Source organism: Daktulosphaira vitifoliae, unplaced genomic scaffold (genome assembly GCF_025091365.1).
Source record: "Daktulosphaira vitifoliae isolate Bord-2020 unplaced genomic scaffold, ASM2509136v1 Scaffold_1, whole genome shotgun sequence".
NCBI classification, from domain to species: domain Eukaryota; kingdom Metazoa; phylum Arthropoda; class Insecta; order Hemiptera; family Phylloxeridae; genus Daktulosphaira; species Daktulosphaira vitifoliae.
Genome location: NW_026099572.1, coordinates 84,391,879 through 84,419,013, shown reverse-complemented (window position 1 = coordinate 84,419,013; position 27,135 = coordinate 84,391,879). Strand labels below are relative to the sequence as shown.

Below are 27,135 nucleotides of genomic sequence, written 5' to 3'. Positions count from 1 at the left end.
TAATACAATAATAATCATTTTAATATAAATGTATGTTTACATTTGTATTAATAAATATTAAATACACATTGGTAATAACTAAGTAAACAACTGAAAAATAATTATAGATTTCAGACTAGATTTTATATGTGCTATAATCAAATTTGGGTTCCATAAAAATAAATATTTTGATCTTTTACAATCCAAATATAGGTAACAAATATTTAAGTCTAATTATTGTCTATTTTATTAAGTATAAAATTCTGACAATTATTATGTAAGTAAATTTCCATATAGTATTAAAAATGTAAGTACTTATAACACACATACACAAGTACAACTAAGTTAAAAATTATTCCTGAACACATAAAACATATTAATTATCAAACATCATAATAAAACAAAAATTTAACATATTTAAAACATAAAAATATAAGTAACCAAATTTTAATAAAATGAAAAATATAAAACAAAAATAAAATTATTAACTTTCAATAAATTGTGTGCATTTTCAAGATTTTGGAATGTAATTAATTGTTATTTATTTTTTTCACATGCTTGCATGTAACACAAAAATTAACTATAACAGTATTTCAACAATTTAAAATTTGGAAATTTTAAAATAGCAATAAAAATTTATTCAAAATTACAGTTCATAGAAGGATAAACAAATAATCAATGATTTAAGAAAGATATGCAATGTATGAATTTGTCCCAAGAAAAGTACTACCAGAATTTAAATAAAAAATTCTGATTAGTTCAGACAATAATTTTACTTTTCAAGGCCAAACTTTATTGAATAGGTCCATAAATGAGTCATATATCATGAATGTTATTCCCACATCCAAGCAAACTCTACTCAGCCGTGGAACAGTTCCTTTGTAAAATCTATTAACATTCATAAATAATTAATATCCAAGCTGCTAATATTTAATTAGACGCTACAAATATTATTAGTAAGTGAAAAAAATAATAATTTTAAATCTAAGTTATAACTAAAATATCTCTACTATAATATTTTGAATGCATATAAATATGCACTACATATTATAACACAATAAATACATTATTGAATATTAAATTATAAAATAGTTGAGTTAACAGTTTATACATTGTGTGCAAAATTATATGAATTTATAAATTTTTTTTAAGCCAACTTGATGGGTCAGTTTGTGCTATTTTGTCATAAAATTATATAGTAGCTTAGAAATATTTTTTATTTTAGGGGTAACTTAACCTCCCCCAAATCCCTTCCAAAACATAGATAAAAACACATTACTAAGTTTTTAAATAAATTAATGAAAATTAGTACTGGCTGATGTTCGGAATATCTTAACAAAATTTGTAAAAGCATATAATTCCACGCTCTATTTATAAATATGTAATTGCACTCATTATTTACAAGAAAAGAATAATTTTTAAGTATAACTAGTGAAATCTAGTAACTTACGCTGTAGGGCCTTCATTTTTCCAAATTTTAACCATACAATCAAGTGTGCTTTTATACTTTTTAGCTTCAAGACCTTGCATACGTGTTTTTACAACATCTAATGGTGTGTTTCCATATACACTGGCTGCGCCTGCAACCATTCCAAAAACACCAACTAATAGCTTTGGAACTGGTTTGTTTGGATCATCTCCCTTATACAGATTTTTTAAAGCACCCATTACATAAAATCTTATAGCTTGGTTTGTACCTTGTTTTAATATCGTTGGCATTAGTCCTTGATAAACTCCACTTATACCTGAATAATATACTATCATTATTATTTATATAAAAAAAATTTGACTATTTATTTAATATATATTTTAAAAATATTATTATTAACTAATTCTTAAGAATTCAATTGACCTTGTTCTCTGATAATAATACTGGTGCCATGGAAAAAACCTTTAAATCTTGGTTTCTCAAGTCGTTGATCATTAATGAATTTGACTTTCACTGTTTCCATTGGGGTAACAGCAAATATGGCTTCAGAGATTCCTGCACCAAGACCACATAATATCCTTTGTGTAGCTGTCAACTCTCCGCCACTACTGTTTATCCTAGTACTAAGAGCTTCAAATGCTCCAAATCTAATTTAAAAATATTTTATTAGATGAGAACATTTTTTGGCTTATTAAACAGTTATCAAGATTATTTACCTTACTGCTGATTTAGGTATTGATCCATATAGTAAAACACTCAATCCCCGATAAAGTCCAAAAACTCCATGGCCTTTAATAGTTTTTTTTATACAATCTCCAATTCCATTATATTTTTTGGCACCAGCTTTTTCGTCTAGTTGTAATTGTGTTTTGACATATTCAGTTGGATATGTAATACATATCTCAATACCACCAGTTATTCCACCTAAAATTAAAAATATTTAATAACAATAAAAATGAGTTAAATATTTAGATAGATTCAAATGATTGTAAAAACAAAACAAAAATAAACATCGATTGGGAAAAAAATCATGATATTTATTATAACTTAGGTTATAGCTTATTTATGTTTTATAAATTATGTTGTTGACTTCAAAAATGTATACACTTTTGAATAAATAATAAGTTTATTGGTTTCTTATTAGAATTGACATAAAACCTTCAAAAATATTTTTGCATAGGTATTTTTTTGAGCATAGTATACAATTCAAATGCAGTCAGCCCTGAAGTTCAGATTTGCCTGCCAGTGTTTATTGTTATATTGGTTTATCAAATATGAGCGATGTCAATCATTATGACCTCTAATATAAAGATAAATGGGAAATCATTATATTTCATACTTTCCCAGGATATATTAGTCCATTTTATAATTACCTGGTGTCAACCAACTTAAGGGTTAAAAAAAAATTTGTGGTCAGGTACATGCAAATTATTCTGTAAGATTTGCAAACCACAGAGCAAAAATAACAATGACATCATCTTATTTTAGGAAGACTTAAGGAAATATTACTCTGTAAAGTTTTAAGGTAAAAACTAAATACCAGCTTGCTCTCCTTTAAGGACAACCCTAAGCAGTGGCCTAATCAGGATTTTTGCTTGGGAAAGCTAATGACATCTTATTAAGTTCCATATTTTTTTTATTATAAGAAACTCATGGAATATTTTGACTCAGTAATCAAATAAAAATGTTATATTTAACACATTTTTTTCTTAGGAGCATTATGGCAAATGTTCACCTTACTGATAATATAATTTATGTATATATAATTAATTTATTACAAAATCAATTGGAGAAAAACTGTAATAAGAAAAATATGGTAATATATAACTTATAGCTAAATAATTTCACTAATGAAATTATTTGATTTCAGTAAGAAGTTGCATAAGCATTTTACAAAATTCAAGGTCATAGAGTTTATGTTCTAAATGACCTTTCCAGTAATTTAAATATTATATTAATAGAATGATTAATTAAACTAAAACTGCAGATTAAACATTTTTATTTTCGATTTTTATATTCTAATATTATAAAAAGTAATCTACCAATTCATGACACATATTAGAAAGGATTATATGTGAAAGATTAAAATTGTTGCAATAAAATAATAGAAATATTCAACATTAAATATTAAAAGACACTTCAATAAAATAACTATGTTTAGCTAAATAATCTCAATGACAAAATTTAGTGGCATATCATATTTTAATATTTTGAAGTTCTGTATTATTGTACATTACATTTTTCAAAACTTAAATTATAATAATAGTATAATATATATAGTTGATGACAAACCTTATAATTCCTTACTTAAAACCTCTGCTTTAGAGACCCTTAATGAAATTTTATAAGTAAAAAAATAAAAATCTATTTAATAAAATTGAATTATACATATATATTTTTTTAATAAAACAGTAATTTTATGACAAACATATTGTTTTAATTTCAGTACTCATTTATAGTATAGAACTATTTATCTGTATGGAAATGAAAATAAACAGTTTAATATAAGCTAGAATGTAAGTATATTGTTCAAAATTCAATTAATTTATTTTAGTATTTTTTGTTGTCTAATTTTTAGTCGAGTAACTTAGGTTTATGGTAAACTTTACTTCAAAAAAAATTCTAAGTTTTTACTTAAGTTTTTTAATATGTGCTCACATTTTTTTTACATTATATAACCAACCAGAAAGTTTGATAAATATCAAAACATGTTTGACTAGTTATTGGTATTTAAATGTTTCTTGTGAGTTTCAACCCGAAAAAAAAATAAAAACCAATGATTTATATTACATTAAAAATAAAGTATATTATTATTGATAAATTGTAATTACACAATTTAAATGCAAAGAAAATTCACTCTAAGATTCTATAGTTAAATAATTAATTAACATATGTATTAAATAATTTAAATTTCTCACCAGCTACTATTCCTTTAAAGCCTTTATTTGAACCAGCTGGTGCAGCTGCTCCATAAGTAGTCATCAATGGTCGATAAAATGGACTCACAAAAGTATTCTTTCCGTCCATAGCAATAACAATAATAAATAATATACAAATAAAGAATTAATTAAGTGTTACACTAGATAATTTTAATAAATTATTAAAACAAAATCAGAATTCAATAAAAACTGTTTAAGAACAGAATTTGTGAACTACAACATTCACAACCATAACTCCGTCACTGACCGGGCACAACTGCACCAACTACCTGGCATATAACATACTACTGTATTCTTAGTTTTTACAAATTAAGCTAGTGGCTACGATTGTTGATAGTCGATAGAGTATTTAAGTTTTCACTGTTTCAATAATAACAGTCATTGCCCTACTCTTTAGTCTGTAACCTAAGCGGAATTTATTATCTAACTAACATAGTTCATGATAATAGATCAGCTGCAAGCTTCCAAGGTCATGCCAAGTACAATAACAAAAATGATAGTAAAAAATTTTCTACATATTTACTTTCTTCGATTTTAAGAAAGGCTTGAACTTCAATAAAAGTGAAAAAATCCTTAAACTTTTTATTTTATCATAATGTTATAAATTATCTAATAAGCATTTTTCACAAAAATATTATGCTGCATAACCGTTAATCAAATGACCTAATGTCCTTCTCAAATTACATTGTTATTGTCCTTAGGAATTTCAATAAATAAAAACTAGATATTTATGTACATTAATTTAGCATTAAATAATTATGTTAATCAAAGTTGTAGCCGCATAAAAGAATTACATAATCCCTCTCTGAAAGTTTCACTTACGTACAAAACATTGTCGTTATTATAATAAAAATTAGATGTATTTAAAATACTCTTGATTAAAATTTATTATTATTATTATTGTTTAAGTATTCACTATAATGGTTATTAGATAACATTAAAAAAAAATGTGCATATATTAAGTTATATTAACATTATTTACAATGATGAAACAAATACAATATGAAGATATAAAGGTGCTGTATGTAGTGATACATTACATTGGAGTTATATTTTATTGAATTAATTGATTTCTTTAAGAAATAATAAGGTTTTTTGGCAATTCTCTTTTTTAAGCAGACGTTTTCGTAAAGCTTTGAGAAAGACTAAAATTTATTCTTTTATCGCTATAATTTAAATAGGATTTAATAAGTTATAAGTTAGTGTTTGATAGTATTTTATTATTCAAATTCTAAAAAATGTATTTTTTGCTCATCAACTTAGATTGCGGGGCACACACTCTACTCTTTTCTCCAACACTGTCCTACAATCAATTTTCACTTACCCCCTGATATTTCAATTTCTTTTAGTTCGATTATACATAAAAAGAAGTTCGGCTTAAGTTTCGAAAAAAATTTCGACATTCTATGCATATTATTTTTGGCATTTGGATCGAGTCCAAATATCAAATAGTTCTTTCATTTCTTCTAAACTTCATGGATATTTTAGTTGTTTACAATCCTTTCTACCCTTCTAGTTTGTCGTGTGAGTAAATCATTTAAGTTTCTCGGATATTTATCTTGGCTTCAAGACTGCCAAATTATACTGAATAACAAATACAAGATAATTATTGTTTAAAATTGACTCTGTATAATAATCCTTATAATAGACAATTATATTCTATTTGTTTACAAATTAATTTTTTGCAAAATTCTCTAGTAAAAACTATTAAAACTAAATTAATGAAACTTTCTTGGCTTAACATTTAGTATTGCTTATTTACGTTTGTATAAAAATCAGAAAAATGGAAAATTTTGATTGTATCACTATGTTTCATAAAAGGCAATATTTGAGTAAAGTCAATTTATATTTTAATTATAAAATTTTATATATATATTATTACTATGATGTAGAAAATATATTTTCTTTTAGATAAATATTTTTCTCTATTTATCAATCTTAGAGTTCGGAATTATAAGTTTAGATATTGTAAAAACACGTATGCAGGCACGTAGACATGGGTAGGCCTGGGTGGGCCTGGCTCCCCTTAGATTTAATGTGGCCCAGGGCCGGCCCCCCCAAATTTAAAATTCAATTATTTTTACGAATCATCAAAAACGTGCTAGACCTTATATACATTGAAATTATTATTAATTTGTGATTACTATTGAGTAATACAGTTATTATTATGGCTGTATTTTTATTTTTATATTCATAGAAAACGTTATTTGAAAAAGATAACGCTCTAGACGTAATAATAAATTGAGTAGCAGTTACTCCAAACGTGGTTGTAGGTAAATTTTTTTTAACTCTAGTCCAACAAATTATAACAAACTACCAAGTATCTGCATTGATTAGAATCTAGTTGATTACAAAATTCGATAGAGTAATACTCTATGAAAATTTTTTTGATAAATCTTATCTTTAATTTGTTTATTTTTTTATAATTTAGTAGTTACAATAAGTAATATTTTTTTTTTGTTAATTTGTTATTTGCGTGCTCTAAATAACAGTAATAAAAATATGACTAAAAAAAGGTAGGAATTGTTTTTTATTTAAATTAAAATAATTTTTACATTGTTTATAATTTATATTTATTTTAAAAATGTTTATAACTTATTTGTTATTAGTATTTAGGTATAAATTATTTTTTCTTAATAGCTTAAAAGTTGAAAAATTAAATCAGCTTATATTCACATCATTATTTTATTAGCTTCGATGCGAAGCTGAGAAGGTATTGGTTTTACTATGATGTGTTTTTTTATTTTTTTTGTGTCTGTTACCACTTTTTCTCAGTCTCGCCGAACCGATTTCTTTCAATGATACATCAAAAGATCACAAATCGTATCTAGTCGAAGACATTACCCTCAAAAATTGAAAAAATTTCCCTTGTTCTCCGTCAATGGAGGAAACCCCTCAAAAAATAACAAATTTAAAAATCGCTAATTTTTGAAATTTTTTAAATTTTTTTTACTTAAAATTGCCATAACTCTTTTATATAGATGCATGATATCGTTACATTTCATTTGATATATTTTTTTTATAAATTTGACCCTTTACCTGCCCACGGGGGGGATTTAAAATGACAACTTTTTCCACTTAAATTTTTAAAATGTTGCGGAGTCTGACACTTATTTATATTTTAAATTAAAGCTAATGTAATGTACTTTTTTATTTAAAAAAATTTCGGACTTTATTTTGTCTTCACGGTGAAAATGGCTACCAAATGCTATTTTTGTGTGAAAATTCTCGATTTTGTATTTTACATTTTTAACTTAATAATGCTATAACTTTTTGAAAAATGTATGGATCAACACAATTTTTTTATGAGAAATAATATTTTTTAATAATCCCTTTTTCATTCGACGTACTTTATCTTAATCGAGATATTAATAAGGAACCAGCAGATCAAGTAGCTTTTGGAATAATCCACCAATTTTTTAAAAATAAACACAAATTTTGAACTTGTAAGATTCATAAAATGGGATACTTTCTAAGGAGGAGTGGAGGGAGCCCCCCACAAGCTTTTAATGGGAAACAAATTATGGAAAATGATACAAGAGCCCAAAATTGTTGGCCCCTCCAATAAACATTTTCTGGCTACGTGCCTGCACGTATGCAAGGTCTTGAAGCTAAAAAGTATAAAAGCACACTTGATTATATGGTTAAAATTTGGAAAAATGAAGGCCCTACAGCGTAAGTTACTAATTTTCACTAGTTATACTTAACAATTTTTCTTTTCATGTAAATAATGAGTGCAATTACATATTTATATATAGAGCATGGAATTATATACTTTTACAAATTTTGTTAAGTTATTTCGAACATTAGCCAGTACAAATTTTTATTAATTTATTTGAAAACTTAGTAATGTGTTTTTATCTATGGTTGAGAGCGATTGTGGGGAAGTCAAGTTATACTAATAAGACTTATAAAAGAATTAACTTTATTATTTCAAAGGGCAACATACATAATTAATTAGCTCATTTAATATATAATGATCTAATTAAGAAAATGACTGGTCAGTAATAACTTTTAGACGAATAATCGAATTGTATTCGATAGTTTTTTAAACTATTTGAATTGTTTTTATACAACCGAATAGTTTATTTTTAGCATAGACTATCGAATAGTTTTTGAATGACTATATATTTATTATACATATTATATAAAAAATTATCTTGTCTATTCTGTGATAATATTTTTGGATGAAATATAAGTTCTCCCATAATCATTAATAACATTGATAGTGTGATGGTGTTTGATAACATAAAAATTTTATTAAACGCTACTGATAACGTCACAGAACACTAACAATGGATAACGATAACGTATAAAAAAATTAATTAAACCTTGCACAATATTTACATATTTTTATATAAAATACGTGTTTGTTCTTAGTTGAATCATATTATAATAATATTACTATCCATAAAAAACATACCTGAAATTATTTAAATATGTTTATGACAAAAATTAAAAATCATAATGAAAATAAAGTAAATATGAAAGAGAAAACATCTGCTCAACTTCTTGAGTTATTGGAAAGACAGGATAAACTATTAAAAAACAAGTATTGCTTATAATTACATTTAACTATAATTTAATTATAAATTATTAATTAAATTTAGATGAACGCATATTTACAAATATTTTTCTATATTACAAATTTGATTAAAATATTTTTTTTTAAAGAAAAAAAGTATTGTTTATTGTGTTTTATTATTAAAATCAGGTTACCTTTAATAATGATCAACAAAGATTGTTGATCATTATTAAAAACAGTATTAAGTATAGGAATAATTTTAGTAGCAACAAAAGATTCAAAAGGTTAAATAAATTGGAGAAGTCTTATAATATAAGATTGATTACCACCCTTAAATTTAAAAAATTCAAAATATATTTTCCACATAATAGGAAAAACACCCATAGAAAGCGAAAGATTAATAAATATATTGTTACTGGAGATAAAACAAATTTACATTGGACAAAAAAGTAACTAGGATTAAATTTCAACTAAAGTTCATCTAACATGTTAAATACATCTAAAGATATGGATATTCATTAAGGATATGTTCTATTGGATAATGCTTAAATAAGAGACCTATGACGAATTGAAGAAGTAAAATCAGAAAAATATTTTATACGTTATCTCTATATCTTTTCAATCAGACCCTGTTTCCTAAAAACATTCAATAAAAAATTAGATGTAATTCCACATGTACTGAACTAGAGGCCAAAGATTTCATTATTGGACATTTTTTTTATGAGAAAGGACACGAGTCACTTTTTGGCATCTTTCAAAAGATACAATGTGGATATACAATTTAATTTGATTTAATAAAAATTATTTTTGAATTTTCGGTACTTAGATCACTTGGTCCTGCTACACCTCATATTACATCTTCTGAAAGTGTGTGTTTTATCTTTATTTTAATACATTTAATGAATGTTTGAATTTTAACATATGAAATATTCAAGGAAAAAATATAAGTAGTCAATTTTTTTTCATTTTGACTTCTAAGCTTCAAAGCAAAATCCATTTGATGAAAAATGTTTTTATTTTACTAATATTAAAGTGTCAATTTATGTTTTAAAAGGATAGAAATTAATAATTTTGTTTTTGCTTTCTTGAAAAATTTACATAAATAGATAATTACTATTTTTCTCTGTAACATGTTATACTAACATTCTAAGCCAAAATCAATTTTTATATCAAAATATTTGTAACTTTAAGGCATATATTTTTATTTAGAAAAAATAGTGCATGTGCAATGTATATTATAGTAAACATGGTTAAATATTTACATATTTTCAAAAATATAAATAATAATAAGTTAAATAAATGTATCAATCATATAAATATATAATAGTAACTGACTATGTGAAATTATATCATAATTTCACTTAAGTATTTAACCATATCTAGTATTTTTTTATTATTCAATATAATAAAATAATAAATTTTTTTTTTTTTTCAAAACTACTTCTTTTGTAATTACTCTGTCTTTTGGTTTAGGAGAGTAGTAATAAACAAATGTAATCATTAAACTGTAAATAACATTAAATAATTCCTTTCATTAATGATTTGATTTGATCATTACCTTAAAATGAAACTAATTTGATAATATTAACCAAAATTTAAATAATATTTTGTCTTATTAAATTTTTTGGTAGCTTTATGCATAGGTAGATTTATAACTGATCTTTTATTAGGTTTTGCCTTATATATTTTAACTGTTTTTATTCATTATATTTATCAAAGTAAAAGGTTGCTTGATTATTACAGTAGTCAGTACTCTATGATAATCGGTTAATTTATGAAAAAAATTTTTCTTTAGACATTTTTTGGATACACTTCCAGACAAAGGAGAAAAAGTCAAAAATTTTTGTTCTCAGATTAAAGTAGAATTAGAAAAACGTTATGAACACGATAAATTATGTGAAGATTTGTCTGAGTTAAACATTGGTAAAGATCAGTTGGATACACTTGAATGGTCTAGCAAACATGAACCTTACAGTCAACAGACTAATAGTAAAAAAAATGTTGATGATACTGATGTCTTGAGAATACTTACTTCACACTCTGGAGTTTATCAAGATAAATTAATTATTAAGTAAATAAATAACTATATATCTATTTTACATAATTTCATCACAAATGAACTAAAAACATGAATTTATCTTATGGAAACATATTTTTATTTCAGAGAAGAACCTGAAGAAGTTTTCATAAAACCTTCAGATTTAATTGATATTTTAACATCAAATGAAAACAAAAAATTAGAAGACCCTCAAGAATTTCAAGAGCATGTAGAAAGATATGCTAAAAATTTATGTGGGCGAATTGATACAAATTCGCCCAAATTAACTCGTTTTTTACCAAATAAACCAATAAAATGCAAAGAAAATTGTTCTAAAATTACTACTCCTATAAGTCTTAAAGAGTCTGTAACCTTACAATTAGTCCAGGAAAATAAAATAAAAGTAAAACACTTATACATATTTTCTTATTCAATACTAAATATATATTTTTGTTAAGGAAATAAAATCAGAACAATCTATTAGAAGAATTGTTCCAGTATATTCATTCAATACTAGCAGTTATCGTGAACCCAAAGCAACAGATTTCGTTGATTTTTTTGAAGATGAAGAAGATGATCTTGAGAATGAAGATTTAAATGAGTCAATAGATAATTAAAATTGAATGTAATTATTTTTTTGCTTTTTTACGTTGAGGTTGTGATAAAAGATCGTTTGAACTTTGATCATTTTGTGGTTGTAATTTATATGTATTAGAAGTATTATTGTCATTGACATTTGATGACGGAACACTAAATTCTGGAATTTTAGGTTTCACTAGCTTAAGTATAATTCTTTCATGTTGAACGTTACTACTATCAAGACTTAACTGAACACTAACTGGATCAAATGTTCGAAAAACAACTTCACCACATCTCTGAGTTTGTTCCTAAATTAAAATATTAAAAATGTATTTTTGTATTATAAATTAAATAAATATTACCTCTTCGTTATAAATAAATGTTACTGTTTGTATTTGTCCTTTACGAGGTGCTAGAAACAGAGTACCTTCTAAACCATACTTTGGTATCAGTATTTGTAAAGCATTTTTCCGAACATATAATATGTATCCTTCTTCATCTCTAATTTTTCCACGGAAAAATATCTAATAAAATGTTAAAAAATTATACTATTGATGCTAAAAAATTGAACATTTCTAAAATATATCCAAAATTTTAATAAAAAAAAAAAATTATTTAAATATTATGATTATTGAATAATCATAATAATTAGCAAAAATAAAGGAAGGTACTTAAAATAGTAAACAAATCTTGAAATAATTTTTAATAGTTTGGATTATTTTAATGAAAATTACATGTGTATTTAATGCAACAGAAGCTCGTTCAGCATATGCCGACATCCTAGTCCTAACATTTAAGTTTTGGCATAAAGCTTCAATTTTTCGTTTGTCTAGTAATTCAGGGGTTGTAGTTTCTGCTGCAATAGAAACAGCTAGTAATCTATGAACTAGTATATCTGCATATCTAAAAACAAATCATTTATTTTGAATAAATTTAAATGCTGTATAAGTAATGTAATACCTTCTTATTGGGGATGTAAAATGTGTGTAAATTGGTGCAGCTAATCCATAATGTAAGAATTCATCAAATGGTTTAGTACCACTGGCAAAATAAACAGCTTGCATCATGCATCTTGTAGCTAATATTCGTAGCATAGTGTTGAAAAAGGGATTGTCCAATTTAACTGCTTTGTCCAAAGAATTGGCTAAATCTTTACTAGAGTCAACATTAAGTTCTACTCCCTGAAATACATTAATATTAATTATTATTTTTAAAAATATTAGTTAAAAATATATTAATAACTAACTAAATGAGCAGCAGCTTTAATTAATGACTCAAAATTAGTAGGTGGTGGTTTTGGATGACGTCTTAAAACAGCAAATTCTGGGAAATCCTCATAAATTTTTTTGGCAACTTCTATGTTAGCTAATAACATAAATTCTTCAACCATCGAATTTGTCTCTTTAACTTGTTTCACTTCTACATCTAAAGGGTCACGTGTTTCACTATCCACAAGGAATCGAATTTCTGGTGATGCTAAAACTAATGCTCTGCAATTTTTTTTTAGTCAAAACATTAAATGTTTTAAGTTCTAAAATTAAATGATATTTTTATACTGTACCCATCATCTAAACGTCGCTTTTTAAGTATTTTGGCAAATTTATTAAGTTGTCTTAATGCATTCGCTATTGTAGTGTTTTGTTTTTGATCATCAATAATAAGCTGTGCTTGTTCATATGTCATTGCAGCCTTTGATTTTATGACACTTTTAGTGAAACTTCTATTAACAATATTTGCATCAGGATCCATCTCCCAAATGCAAGAAAATGCTAAGCGTTCTTCTCCTCCACGTAGAGAACATAAATTTGAGCTTAATAGTTCTAATAAACAAATTAATATTTTAAGTGTTAAATTATTTTTTTGATCTTAAGTTTTGACTACATGTCATGAGTACATAGTTTAATACCTTCTATGGTATTACAAATATACTGATAGTAATGTTACAGTCTGTAGTAGATTTAAGTATACAATAATAAGAACTGGTTTGAATTTATATAATTTTTTTGCTAATTTATTTAATATGCATATAACCTGGAACCATATCAATTCGGCGTCCTGTCAAATAAACAGTAGTTGCTCGTTGACTAGCTTCAACATCTATAGCTGAGCCAGGCTTAACAAAATGTGTAACATCAGCAATATGAACACCAACTTGAAAATTGCCATTTTCTAATGGTTTACAATGTAATGCATCATCAATATCGGTACAACCAGGAGGATCCACAGAACAAATATCTAAATCTCGGAAGTCTTTTCTACATGCCAAATCCTAAATAAAATATATTGATACTATGAAAATAAATATTGAGTGTTAGTATAAATTATACACATACAGCAGCCGTAATTAACCAGGGTAACTTTGGTAGGCATTTTAAAACCTGATCAGAAAATTTACTGTGAGGAACATCATGTTCTAATAATATAACTTCATTTTCTGCATCACGTTCACCAATTTTTCCTAAAGATCTTACAAAATGTCCCTAGGATAGACATAAATTATTTAGAAATAAAAATATATTACACAATGTATAAATGATTTGAGATTACTAATGGATATCTTGATGTTCTAGGCCAAGAATCAATTGCTACAATAACACGTTGATCTTTTAATTTGTCATATTGTCTAGTTTCAATTCTAATTTTTGGAATTTTTTTTTCTGCTGGTACAAATAGATGACGTGTAGCCTAAAATTACAATTTATATGTACTAGCAAATAAATAATTTTAAAAATAAATTTAGTGGTTAAAAATCAGTTAATTTTTAAAAAATAAAGGGTAGGAAAACATTATGAATGTTATAACTATAATGTTAAAACAAAATTTTTTTGTTAAAATTTTATAAAAAAAAATATAAGATATTGTTTAACATAATAATACTAATACTACAGATGAAATTATGGGGGGGATATGACATCCATATCCCCCATGACAAAAAATTTAATATGGCAGAAATACAATTTTCTTTTTGTTATGAGTAGGAAGTGAAAAATTTTTGGAAAATGTTTTCCCCATAAGATGCAACCCTAATTATGCCACTACTTATAATGTATAACAATTTTTTTTAAAGCAAAAGTATGTTCTTTTCAAGCTTCTTATAATAGTAAATTATGTTCCAAAATCTTTATAACATTTAATTAATTTTTAATCTAACTTCTGATAAATAATATAAATAACAAAATACATTACATTTTCCACTAAACTGTTTTGAATTATACCACAGTATTGACGCCATTTCTTACGTATAATTCCTACTACTTGACCAGTTGGAAACTTTTCTTTTGGTTTTTCTATTTTATTTAAGTCAAGAGTATCATTATCTAGATCATCTAATAATATTATAAATAACATAATATATTAGTATATTTTTTAAAAGAGTATAATGCATACAAAATATTACCATAGTCTTCTATAACTAAGTTAGCTGGAGCACTCCATTCACTTTCAGGAAATAAACGAACTGCAACTATGTCCCCATTTATAGCACGGTTTAAATTTTCTCGTCCTTGCAACAGTATCTATAATAATAATACATAACGAATTATGTGACATAATTAAATGTAGAGTTAAAAAACCAAAAAATTATAGATACTGATAATTATAGAACTGGGAGAAAAAATTCAGGTATTAACTAAATTGAAATTTAGAATCATCACAATATAAAAATAAAAAAACCCAATAATATTGGCACCCAGCATAATGGTAATCTGGCATAGTAGACTCCAATTTAGATTGAAAATTAACAATGGTTGCCTCACAAACATAAAATGGTTTGTAGCCATTGTTTATAGATTAGAAAATAGAAATTCTACAAATTTTGATTTTAGTTGCTAAATTATTTAAAAAGGAAAAATTATTAAGATATTTCACTTTTTTTTAATCTTTAAAGTACATTTAAAAAGTTTAATTTGGTATTGGTTAACAATGTGGACACTCTGTAATATCAAAATTTGAAATTAAAAAAAGGTTGTGTAAATATGTTGTATTCAAACAGTTCTTGTATTTAAGGTTTTGATAATATTTTTATAAAATGAAAGGAAGATAATTTTCTAAAATATTATTGATGAAAATTTCACTGAGATTTGTGTATTAATGAAAAATATATGTATAATAAAATAAAAAAATTTGGCAAATTTTAATGGAAATTTTTTACTTAAATGACTAATTATTCATAGAAGAAAAATTTTCAGAGCGTTTTTCTTTTTTTAATTTTATAGTACATTAAAAAACCTATAAACTTATATAATTTTGAAGGATAAAAGTTATTCTTGACATTATCAATAACTTCAAAATTGGTCATTTTTACTGAAAATAGCATAATTTTTGAACTAATTCGGATAGATTTTTTTTGTCGTCATAAAATAAATTATATTAGCTTTAGTTTAACATAAGTTTAAAAAAAATAGTTTTTGAAAATTCAAAAATTGAAAAAGAATATAATATGAATGATGTTTAAACATCTTAATACTTCCTAGTTAATGCTTGGATGTATCAAAATAATATGTCAAAATATATTGGAATTGAGGGGAATTTTTCTAAATTATGGTACTGATGCTTCAACTTAATACAATTTGTGATCTTTTGATGCATTGTTGAGCAAAATCAATACAGTAGGAGCTGAGTATTCATATTGACAGACACTTACATAACAACAAATAAAATAATATAGTTAAATCAATACCTTTTCTAGCTACTCATCAAAGTTAAAATTCACATTAGCATAAACTTTGCTAAACTAGCATACCATTCAAATTTTTCAAAATAAAAAATTATTTTATAGATCCTCAAAGTTTAAAAAAAAATTTTAATATTTAAAAACAATCTATACATTTTTTTCTTGTCCTTCAACAAAGACACTTCCTTCAAGAAAATTATCACTGGATGCAAAATATGTGCCTTGCATTAAACTTCCTGATCGTATTCCTTGATGTATTTGAGCTGGTGTGAAATGAGGAGGGAATATAAGTTCTTTGTTGGTTTCTTCAACAATGCAGCTCCTATTTGAAAGTTTGTCAGCTAGTATAATATTGTTCAATCCTTTGATATACTCTTCCACTATAAAAAACACAACTGATAAATATCTTTCTTATAATTTTTGTCTTAATAAGATATAGTTTCTCACAAGACATAGTTGGTATGCCTTCTTCAATAGCTTTAGCTTTACTAGCTTCATCACTCGATAATAATAAAACTTTTATCTTATCACCTAAATGTTTATTGTACCACTGAGCAGCAACTCTTATCATACGATCATTATAGTCATTAGGGCTTTCTCCAGGGGTACGTTCTACATAAGTATCGCTAAATAAAAAACAAAGACAATTATGAATTAAAAAAATTAACTAATAAATTTTAATTATATTTATATTTGAAATGATATGAACCAATTTCAAAAACAATGACTTTAGTACAAGGCCAGAACATGTTTAGGTCCTGTGGACAGTATTATATGAGTCCTGGAGACTTATTTCATGTACCCCTATGATTTGGAATTGCAATTATATGATAAAATTAATACTAACTTTTTTTTTTATATATGTAATACATATTAATTTTTTTTTAGGTAAATTGAATTTATAATACAAATTTACATACTTGTGATAAACATTCACAAAAGTATAAAAACATCTAGAATAATTTCCCATAATATCAAGTAACCGTTTATATACACTGTGACTAAGATGTTTAACTTCTTCCAAAACTGTTTGTAAGATAATAACATTTTTCAATGTTTCATCTTCTAAAGCATCAATCTAAATAAATAAAATATAGATTTTAACAATTAATAAAAATGAAGATTATCCAAAATTTGTATACCTGATGTATAACAACATTAGTATCAACCAATATGTAATGGAGATCCTTATAACTAGAATTTGTGTTTGGTGGATTTTCTTGTAATGGAGTATCATCATTATATTTACATTTTTTACAAATTTGTGAACCACATCCTATGTCATCTCTGAGATAATGTTCCCTGACAATCTTATAAAAAAAAATATATATATATATGAAATTTTTTCTTAAATATTAATATAGCCTGTATGATTAATATAGTTAATTAATTAGTTTTGTGTTTATAAAATTGTGTACAGTAAAGTTACATACTAAAAAATTTTAGTATAATATTATCATAATTTCTTTAAGAAAATTGTTCTAAATTAATAAGTAATATGTTTTTAATATAGTAGATCTTGATTTACTTTTAATATATTCCCACGCTTTGTCTTCCTTAAAAATGATTTAGATGTCACTCTCATGGCTTAAATTATGTTCAAAATTTAAGTGTAAAGTTTACTTTCTTTCAATACGAAAAACAATTCATGATTCCAAATAAATAATTATCACATTAACGTTGTTACCACACATCATTCGGCAAATCAACACATGCGTTTCATTATAGAAAACATTATCATTTATCAGTTAATTTCAAATGGTTTCTTATCTAAAATATAATTTTAACGATAACATATAAATTGATAAAAAATAGAAAATTAAGTTTTACTTGTAAATTATAAAAATTATTATTTATACTATTAATAATTAACCGAACAAATTAAATGTACCTTAACATAATATTTCGAAGAATTATTTTTTAATTTTAAGTCCTTATCTAATAAAAAATTGTAATCTAAATAATATATGTAATATTTTATTAACTTAGGTAAGTTAAAGAATATGCTGTTATGTGTACTATAATTTTAGGTATTACATAATATTTAAAACTATAATTTTAGATATTATATAATATTTAAAATGTTTTAAAAAAATGTTTTTTTTCGACAAACTAATATTCAAATAAATTTAATATGAAATAAAATAAATTCAGTATAAATTAATCAATTTTTTTGTCTCTTCTGTTAAAATAATTCTTATTGAAACTTCTTTATAAAATAAATTTAAACTGTATTTAAATATAATTTAATTGCAGTAAAAATATTAGGAGCAATTGAATTACCTAAATGTAAATTAATTAACCTTTATTGGCTGTAAAATCGTTTATTTAAGTACTAATTTTAATTAAATGTTATTTTAACTTGTAAAATTAATTGAGTTTGTTTGTGGTAATTATGGGTAAACTATATAAAATAAATATATAACTATAAAAATAACTTATCATTATTATAATTTGATGAACAATATTTCAGTATCATTTTAAAATATTTATATCCATGTACATTAAGTAATTTTAAATAAAAATTTTTCTTATGAATCTTGTAATTAGCAGTTAAAATTATTTCTTAATCTGAGTTTTCATAAGTTTGTTTAAAATAATAAAAAAATATATTTAAAAAAAATTATTGTTTTAGTATTAGTTATATAGTATAATTTAAATTTTACAATTTTGTCGTTATAAATAATGAAAATCTCATAATATTATAATATTGTGTTGTATTACAGAGAAAAATTATTTCATATAATCTATTATAATCATAATATGTAATAATATTGTGTCGTTATTGTATAAAATATATTTAACTAATTATTTAAGGTCAATGAAAATTAACAAATTTAATTTTACACTGTAAGGTACAAACAGAAAAAAAAATTTTGATAACTAATCAAGTCATATACAGAGTGTTTTTTCATAATAAACTTATTGAATTATTTCATTATTTACTCATCTGCAAATTAAGAGGATAATACTACATAAAAATGATGGATTATTATTGATTATCATTTTTTATCTACATTTCTTATTATTTTATGTGGAACACTCTGTAAACATTGAATGAATATGTATTATCTAGACTATTAGAATTAAAGTAATGTTAGATAAAAATATATATTCATACATTTTATATTAATAATCAGCAAGTAAACCATCAATAATACCTGTTAAATTACTTAAATACTATGAACCACATTTCAGAATTCATTTAGCATCAATGAGATTATCAAATGCGTGGAAGTCTAATGTTAGCTTCAACTTATTTTTTTCATTAAAATTGGTACCAAATTGTAGAGCTATAATGACTTTTGAAAGGAAAAGATATGGACACTCAATTTCTAACGAAGAAAATAGTAAATTTAATTAAATTAACTAAATTTTCAATTAAATAATGTTAAATTATAAGAAAAAAAAACTTTAAACATGTATTTATATCTTTTTTTTTTTTTAGGTACCTTCAAAATAACTATAGGGGATGTAAAAAAACTCACCAAATCATCAAAAACTCCAGAATTTGTTCCTACTCAGTATTGTAAGAAATATTATACTTAAATATCTTATTTTTATCATAGACTTGAGCATTTTTTGTCACTGGAGTTTATTTATAAGAACATTTTTTTATAATTTATCAATAGAAAAGAAAAATACAACTTCACCACATTATTATTTTTGGATCGGTATCAATACAATACCGTACAAAATCTTAATGTTTATGAGATGGGACAAAAAACTAGATTTATAAATATTTTACTACAGATAATTTTCTATTTTCTTATAACATTAAAACTTCTACTTGTTGCTTTTTACATCATAAATTATTATGATTTTATATAATATTATAAGGTTTGTATTTTTCATAATTTTAGTATCTATGTCTTGTAACCAAGAAGCAATATCACATTTGCGTTGGATGCTACAAAAAGATATTCTTGGGCAAGATATGTTTTTGATTGGTACACCTGGTTCTCAAAGACGTCGCTTAGCTATGGCATACTTAGAACTAACTAATAAATCTGTAGAATTTGTTTCATTATCACAAGATACAACAGAAGCTGATTTAAAACAACGAAGAGAAATTGTAAGCGGAACTGCTAAATATTTTAATCAGGTAAACTGTTTCATTTTTTTTCTCAAATTTCAATGTATTTCTTCATTACAGTAAAATACTTATAATTTAATTTATAGAGTGCTGTTAAAGCTGCTATTGAAGGTCGAGTATTAGTTTTAGATGGAATTGAAAAAGCCGAACGTAATGTTTTACCAATTTTAAACAATTTATTAGAAAATCGAGAAATTCACTTAGAAGATGGTAGATTTTTATTGGCACCTAAAACTTATGACAATTTATTAAAGGTTTAGATACAATTTTCATTTTTTTATATGACTATTCGTTATAATACTATTATATTGTGTTATTAATATTGTAATTAGGAACATGGATTAGAAAATATGATTAAATGGAATTTAGTTCGGGTTAGTGAAGATTTTTTGGTTATCGCTTTAGGGTTGCCTGTTCCAACATTTAGTGGTATTCCTTTAGATCCTCCATTACGATCGCGTTTTCAAGCAAGGAATATTACCACACCATCTTATTTGGTAATATAATTTTAAAGTAGCAAATTAAAAAATAAAATATCTATATAATTTACATAATATCTATATTTTTTAATTATTTTACAAATAATGGAATCAAAGTTTATATGGACTATTCTGATTTTGTTTGAGATTAATTCTTCATTCAAAAACAATTATTTGCAGTAATTATATAGATATAGTATTATTTAAATGTTTATTTAATAAATGACTGTCAATTTGTTGCCAGCCCATCAATACTAAAATTTAATTATAAGTTCATCAAAATAATAGTCAAGGTTTTAAGTTAAAATATTTTCTAAGGTTAGTTAACTTAGCACTTAAGCACTTGCACATTATGCTTATTCACTACCTTTTCTTTGCTCCTTTTTTTTTAAACTATTATATTGATTGAAACCAGCCAATTTTTTGAAGATTGGTATATTCTGTTGAATTATTAAGTATAGTAGTTTTTCACTTGCCTTTTCTACTATGGAGCATAGTGTTTGCTGCCATTTAAATTTATTTGTGGCAATCCAGCCAACAACTAACATTGACTAGAAATGTTTAATTTCAAAATTTGATAGCATCTGAGTGCTACACTGGGCTATCTTAAAAATGACCTCTTTGCTCTGTACACTTAAATTATTCTACAAATATTAATGTGTTAATAAAATGAAAAAGAGTGTTATTCCTGGTAAATATTCTAGGAGACCATAGATTCTGTACATGCTATTATTGCCAAAAAAATGTTTGTTTAAATCAAACTTTAATGTTTTAGTTATCCGTTCTAAGTTTCATGTTTATTATCACACAATCTAAGTGTCTCACCCATTTATGTTAATTTTTTTATAAATAAAATAGTTTGTTATTGTTATTTAAAATTAATAATACTTATTTAAATAATTGTTTTATTATCTTGGCACATAGGATATTTGACATTTTAACTTTTAAAATATTTTATTAAGATTTGTCATATTTATCTACAAAATCACACAAAAAATGTTGGTAGCTAATTACCTAGTTACAAAAAAATTTTGGAGAATAAGATGCATCTCTCGACAAATTCCCTTACTCATTTCTTCATAAATATGTGTGTGTTTTATAAATTTATTACGTAGGCTGAAGATATGTTGTAAAATATTTAATTTATTTTTTATTAAATTTTCATAGTAACGAATTCCAAATTAAGACCTTAAATAGTATTAATAATATGAAAAATTAAAACAACTAAAAAATGGACTAGTTATTTTAATTGTCTTTATTTATTTATGTATTAAAGCAAAAATATAATATAGCATCAATAAATCATAATAGCGTAACATTATTGTATTACGACTTCAAAACTATGTATCTTTACATTTTGAGAAATATTTACTTTGAAAATGTTGACATATATTTTAATCGTTTTTAGAATAAAAATCTTAATTTTTTTACTATAATCAAGCATTAATAAAATAATTTCCATTGTTAGTTTTACAAGACAAAAATACATTATTTTCTTCCTTCTTAATAATTTCGAAAAATAGAGATGTATATTTTTCGGAGATAAAAATATATAGAATTTATATAGTAAAAAGAGGGTGGCCCGGCCCCAAGTAGTTGGAATACAGGTGATGAAAAAGAAAAAAATGTAGTAAAAAGAGGAGCCTATTATTTCAATTTTTAACTTATTGTTAAATTATAAACATAGTAAGTTTTTAATATAATTTTACTAATATTTTTTTAAATAATATTATTAGTACTGAAAATAAATACTGTTCAGAACAGACATAAAAAAAAGTTTTTTTTCAATTATCAAGTTATTGTAAAAACCTGAAATTAGAAAGTTAAATATGTGCCTTTTTCAAACAATCCATTAATTTACACTAATGATAAAATATTAATAATGTCATAACTAAACAATAAATCTTTAATAATAAATTGTATAATAAATAATAATTTTTTTTTTAATGTATAAATTACTGTATGTATATATTTCGGTAAACTAGCTTAAATGTTTTACTTTACTGTTGTCATTACTGGTACTTATGCTTGGCATATGAACATGCAATTCAGTTTTAAAATGTTTTGGGAAGTTTCGATTTAAATTTCTAGCTTTTTTTTTCACTTTAACTACTTGATGATCATCTACTTTATTTTCTGGAATTGAACAAGTTTTAATCAATGCTGGGTGTCTTTTAGAAGTATTTGATGCAGTCATTGGTTTTTGGCAACTGTCTATCATTCTAGGTGTCTGTAACCATTGTAAAATACGGTTTACATAATTACTACTACTATCATTGTTCTCATATTCGTGATCATTTTCATTTGTATTCGCAACACTTGATGTCCGTTTTGTTTTCACACTTCGATATAGATGACGGTTTTCCTTTTTGTTGAACTGGTCATCTTCGTCTGAAAATATAACATGTCGCACTCCTTTCACCCATGTCGTTTGCACGACTAATCGACCCCGAGACGATTTCCATCGAATGAATTCATACGAATCAGCTCGTTTCATTTTTATAAAATGACAATTTTTGTCAGACAGCGTGTGTATACTCTACGTGTCTTCTAAATTTTAAATCGTTCAACCTATAATACATTTGTAAGTTTCGTTAAAAAAAAACTTTATATATATACATAACTCGACCCCTCACGAAACCAACGACTTGCAAACATGCAAGCCATATCTTCTTATTTCTTATACCACTGCACTCCTTCACCTTCTCCATCATGTTTTATATATTCTCCGTAATGTATTATTGTCGACGACGTCGTTCCTTAATGTGACAGTGTCATTAAAACCTTAAAACGGAAAAAGAAAGTTTTCTCGAATATAAAAGTTTAACAATAAAAATTATTAGTAAAAAAAAAAAATGATTTTGCATCACGTTAACCACAGCAATTGTCATTAACAAAAAAAAATTGATTACATTTTAAACTATTCTCTGCTATAATAATTAACTAAAAATAACTGTTTGGTTAAATAATCGCGAATACTTGCATTGATACTAATTTAAACACAAATAAAATGTGTAGTTAGTCATGAAATTATTTTAATTTTACGAAAAATTTCAACCTGATTCTCGAAATTCATTTCAAAATTTATTTCAAATCTAATTTTCAGATATTTATTCCAAACATACATAATATTTTGACAATTTGATTCGTCATTTTTTGATGTTCTCGTGTGAAACTGAGGAATCTTTAGAGTCAACGTATTAAAAGATGTGTTACTCTCTCCTAATTTAGTCCTTCAAAAAACTTTAATACATAAATTAATAATATAAGTTTTAATATATTATAATCTGTATCTATCTAATTGGGTGTCTGTTCTAAATGATAACTAATTTGTAACTTGTGTATTCAGACATCGTGAAAACTATTATCTTATAATTTTTTTTACTTGTCACTTTCGACTCGCTGAAAAGTCATTTGTAACTGTAACTAGAAAAGTACAATTATTCTTTATTATTATTATTTTTGCGATAGAAAGAGTCGGTAAACTGAAAAATGTGTTTTTTAGGATATAACTTCTATATTCACATTAAATAATCTGAAACCTACAATTTTCAAATTATTTCATAATCCAGATCTATAAAAAAATGAAATTTTTCTAAACGTATCAAAATTATTTCGGTACGTTCACTTTTCAAAAATTTTTGGCAGCTTTAAGTTACAAAATAACATAATAATAGAAGGGTTTTTACACAAAAATTACATTTTTTGTTCAATTTCGACGGCCATTTGCACATAGAAGATAGGTTGTCGTCGGGACAATTTTTTTTTTAACTTTTAGTATGTAACATAAGCTTTAATTTAACATATGTTTATATGACGTAGTTTTTTTTGGAATATTTTCAAGTTAAGCTTGAATTTGAAAGCTCTAAATTTTTTTAATTTTTAAGAGTAGTGTCTTCAACTAGATACAATTTGTGATCTTTTGACGTATCGCTTAGAAAAATCGGTCCGGCGAGAGCTGAAAAAAAGTAGAGACAGACACAAAAAAATAAAAATATATAAACATCATACTTTCTCAATTTCTCATTGAATCTAAAATCGTAAGCGATTGAAAGATGTTTTACCATTAATAAAAACGCGTGTTTTAAACTATTTAAATTATCGACGTTAAAAAGTCCGTTTAAAGGGAATATTTCAATCAACCCTAACACTTATTTTATCGCTGATATTTAACTCACTAATGTCTATAGCGTGACTAAACATATTATAGTTATTCAAGAAGTACTTACTTTAAAACTTTACGGTATAACTTCAATATTAATTTACCTAAATAATAGTTAACAATAAAATCTATTATTAAAATTGTTTCTAAACAGACGATGTTAAATGACTTAATGACGGATTATTCTACGATTTCTAAAGACAAACTGGAACAACTTTTATCTTGTGCTTATGCTTTAGCCTCGCCAGAATCAACAGAACTCGGTTTACACTATTTTCCGATCGAAAACTTACCCATTGCTGCAAAATTAATCGTAAGATAAAAAAAAATTTCATTTTAATAAATTGTTCGTGTTTTAAATCGAAGCATAATATTAGCTTATTAAGTAGTGTTATTATTTTTGATTGATTAGTACTTTATTAATTTTTCTAGCATAATAATTCTTCAGTATCGACCAATTATTTATTAAAACGACTTTATCCATATGATAGCTTTATGAATGTTGATGGAAAGAATGCTGTGAATAATATTGTTTCTTCATTTTGTGAAGAAGAAGATGAAGCTATAAAATGTTATGTCTCATCTGTTGGGCAACCAGAAAATAGTCTAATTAAAATTGTTCTTTCAAATTCTAAAAGTTTTACTGTAAGTTAAATGTTGTATTTACTTTGTTTTTATTGAATTATGACAAAAAAAGATTATTTTGATCATTTTGATCAAAGTTAATTTTTTATTAAATAATGTAGAGAAATAAATTAAAAATAAAATTTTTTGCATTTTGTGATCATCAATATTTTCTATAAAAATTCTATTTTTATTAATACATCAGCATGTTAATTAATTTTAAGATTTAACAATTTTTTCTCTTAGTTATAATAATACTGTTTAAATGGTAATTAAAAAAAAAAATTGTTTGAGTTTTTACTTGATCTTGAGTATCATATTAATGATGTCTTGATGGAGAGGGATTTAGATGTTGCACCACTATTTAAACTATTTTATAGTTATAATAGACGATTTTTCAACAATACAAAAAAAACGGTTGGGTGGAAGTGTGTTATATTAATATATTTATAATTTAGTTGATTGTGTTAATTAAGTGGCACTTATAATATTGCAGGTTCCTTGTGGAGAATTTTCTTCGAATCCTATAATTCAAGATCATGTGAAAACGAATTATCAAGATAAAATTTTAGCTGATCTTGCACTCAGTCATTCTGCTAGTGATATTTGTATTATAGGGCCTAGGGGTTGTGGTAAAACAGCTATTGTTAATCAATTTGCTGCAATGTTTAACTATGATATAGAAACAATTTCTTTGTATCAAGTAAGATGCAATTATAGTATTTAATTTAATTTAATTACATGTAATAAGTACTAACTTGTATATTTAGGATTTAACATCAAGAGATTTGATTCAACATAGATCTACCTTACCAAACGGTGATACAATTTGGAAGTACAGTCCATTAGTGGTAGCAGCTCTCGAAGGAAAACTAACAGTTCTTGATGGGCTACATAGATTACATTCTTCTACATTGACTATTTTACACAGGTATAAATTATTGTAATATCATTAAAATGTTGAGTAGATAAAAGTATCAAATAATTTTTTTTGAAAAATTAAATATTTTCACTATTTTAAAGACTAATTCAAGATCGAGATCTCCAGCTTCATGATGGTACTAGATTATTAAGATCAGATAGGTATGACAACTTAGCTAGTAAACTTGGAACAAGTACTTTAGAAAAAGCAAATATTCTAAGAATTCATCCTGCCTTCAGAATCATTGCTTTAGCAGAATCACCTGGTATGAATAATTAATAATTTTTAGTGCCTATTTCAGTAGTTTTAATGTAACTGCCTAAAAGTAACATCTGAGTTTTATCATCATAATACGAATTCCGATTAACTTTTAAGAAACTGTTTAATTATTTTACTGGAAATAAAATTAGTAAAACTATTTACAAGTCCTTAATAGTAGATAATGACACAATTTATTTTAAATTAATTTTTGTATACTTTGTTTATACATTTAGAAATCAAGATTCCTGGTAGTAACTAATGTAAGGTTAATTCTAATTTATTATATAATCTACAGGTGGTACTATTCCTCAGTGGATCACACCTGAAGTTCTGAACCTTTTTTTGTTTCATGAAATCAGACCTTTATCTGCTATTGAAGAACTGAGTGTTATTCAAAACCTTGTAAGTATTTGATTTTTTTTTTTTTTTT

At 24.7% G+C, this 27,135-nt stretch overlaps 5 protein-coding genes across 7 annotated transcripts in view; 2 read left to right on the top strand and 3 right to left on the bottom strand.

Moving 5' to 3' along the window:
* Positions 1–542: 542 nt before the first annotated feature.
* LOC126893613 (tricarboxylate transport protein B, mitochondrial) lies at positions 543–4,743 on the bottom strand. Its single transcript, XM_050663984.1, has 5 exons — positions 4,327–4,743; positions 2,125–2,332; positions 1,832–2,055; positions 1,430–1,724; positions 543–867 (listed from the first exon to the last, which is right to left on the bottom strand). Exons 1-5 carry the CDS (start codon positions 4,433–4,435, stop codon positions 759–761), a joined length of 945 nt encoding a protein of 314 aa, XP_050519941.1. The 5' UTR covers positions 4,436–4,743; the 3' UTR covers positions 543–758.
* A 3,884-nt stretch (positions 4,744–8,627) lies between these two features.
* On the top strand, positions 8,628–11,994 carry LOC126896811 (uncharacterized). Of its 2 annotated transcripts, XM_050669905.1 has the most exons (5): positions 8,628–8,899; positions 10,668–10,943; positions 11,037–11,313; positions 11,369–11,535; positions 11,680–11,994. In XM_050669905.1, the coding sequence occupies exons 1-4, from the start codon at positions 8,787–8,789 to the stop codon at positions 11,525–11,527; spliced, it is 825 nt and encodes a 274-aa protein (XP_050525862.1). In that variant the 5' UTR covers positions 8,628–8,786; the 3' UTR covers positions 11,528–11,535; positions 11,680–11,994. The 2 variants fall into 2 exon arrangements, with proteins under 2 accessions (XP_050525862.1, XP_050525861.1); XM_050669904.1 differs by having other exon boundaries at positions 8,629–8,899; positions 11,369–11,994.
* Positions 11,330–17,880, bottom strand: LOC126896810 (exosome complex exonuclease RRP44). The gene is made up of 16 exons (XM_050669903.1): positions 17,690–17,880; positions 17,304–17,471; positions 17,082–17,239; positions 16,609–16,787; positions 16,315–16,541; positions 14,887–15,004; positions 14,676–14,815; positions 14,037–14,174; positions 13,823–13,969; positions 13,521–13,758; positions 13,051–13,309; positions 12,736–12,979; positions 12,450–12,670; positions 12,224–12,392; positions 11,852–12,013; positions 11,330–11,797 (listed from the first exon to the last, which is right to left on the bottom strand). The coding sequence occupies exons 1-16, from the start codon at positions 17,744–17,746 to the stop codon at positions 11,540–11,542; spliced, it is 2,883 nt and encodes a 960-aa protein (XP_050525860.1). The 5' UTR covers positions 17,747–17,880; the 3' UTR covers positions 11,330–11,539.
* A 126-nt stretch (positions 17,881–18,006) lies between these two features.
* Positions 18,007–27,135, top strand: part of LOC126896808 (von Willebrand factor A domain-containing protein 8) — an 18,809-nt gene continuing 9,680 nt past the window's right edge. Inside the window, exons 1-12 of one of the 2 annotated variants that reach the window (XM_050669901.1) lie at positions 18,007–18,150; positions 19,360–19,511; positions 19,610–19,690; positions 20,025–20,266; positions 20,344–20,511; positions 20,590–20,754; positions 25,053–25,211; positions 25,331–25,543; positions 26,019–26,225; positions 26,293–26,453; positions 26,546–26,709; positions 27,001–27,107. In XM_050669901.1, coding sequence (XP_050525858.1) covers positions 19,376–19,511; positions 19,610–19,690; positions 20,025–20,266; positions 20,344–20,511; positions 20,590–20,754; positions 25,053–25,211; positions 25,331–25,543; positions 26,019–26,225; positions 26,293–26,453; positions 26,546–26,709; positions 27,001–27,107 — 1,803 coding nt within the window. In that variant the 5' untranslated portion in view covers positions 18,007–18,150; positions 19,360–19,375. The other variant, XM_050669902.1, reaches the window with a different exon arrangement.
* On the bottom strand, positions 22,051–23,658 carry LOC126896812 (uncharacterized). Its single transcript, XM_050669907.1, has 2 exons — positions 23,366–23,658; positions 22,051–23,307 (listed from the first exon to the last, which is right to left on the bottom strand). The coding sequence occupies exon 2, from the start codon at positions 23,231–23,233 to the stop codon at positions 22,718–22,720; it is 516 nt and encodes a 171-aa protein (XP_050525864.1). The 5' UTR covers positions 23,234–23,307; positions 23,366–23,658; the 3' UTR covers positions 22,051–22,717.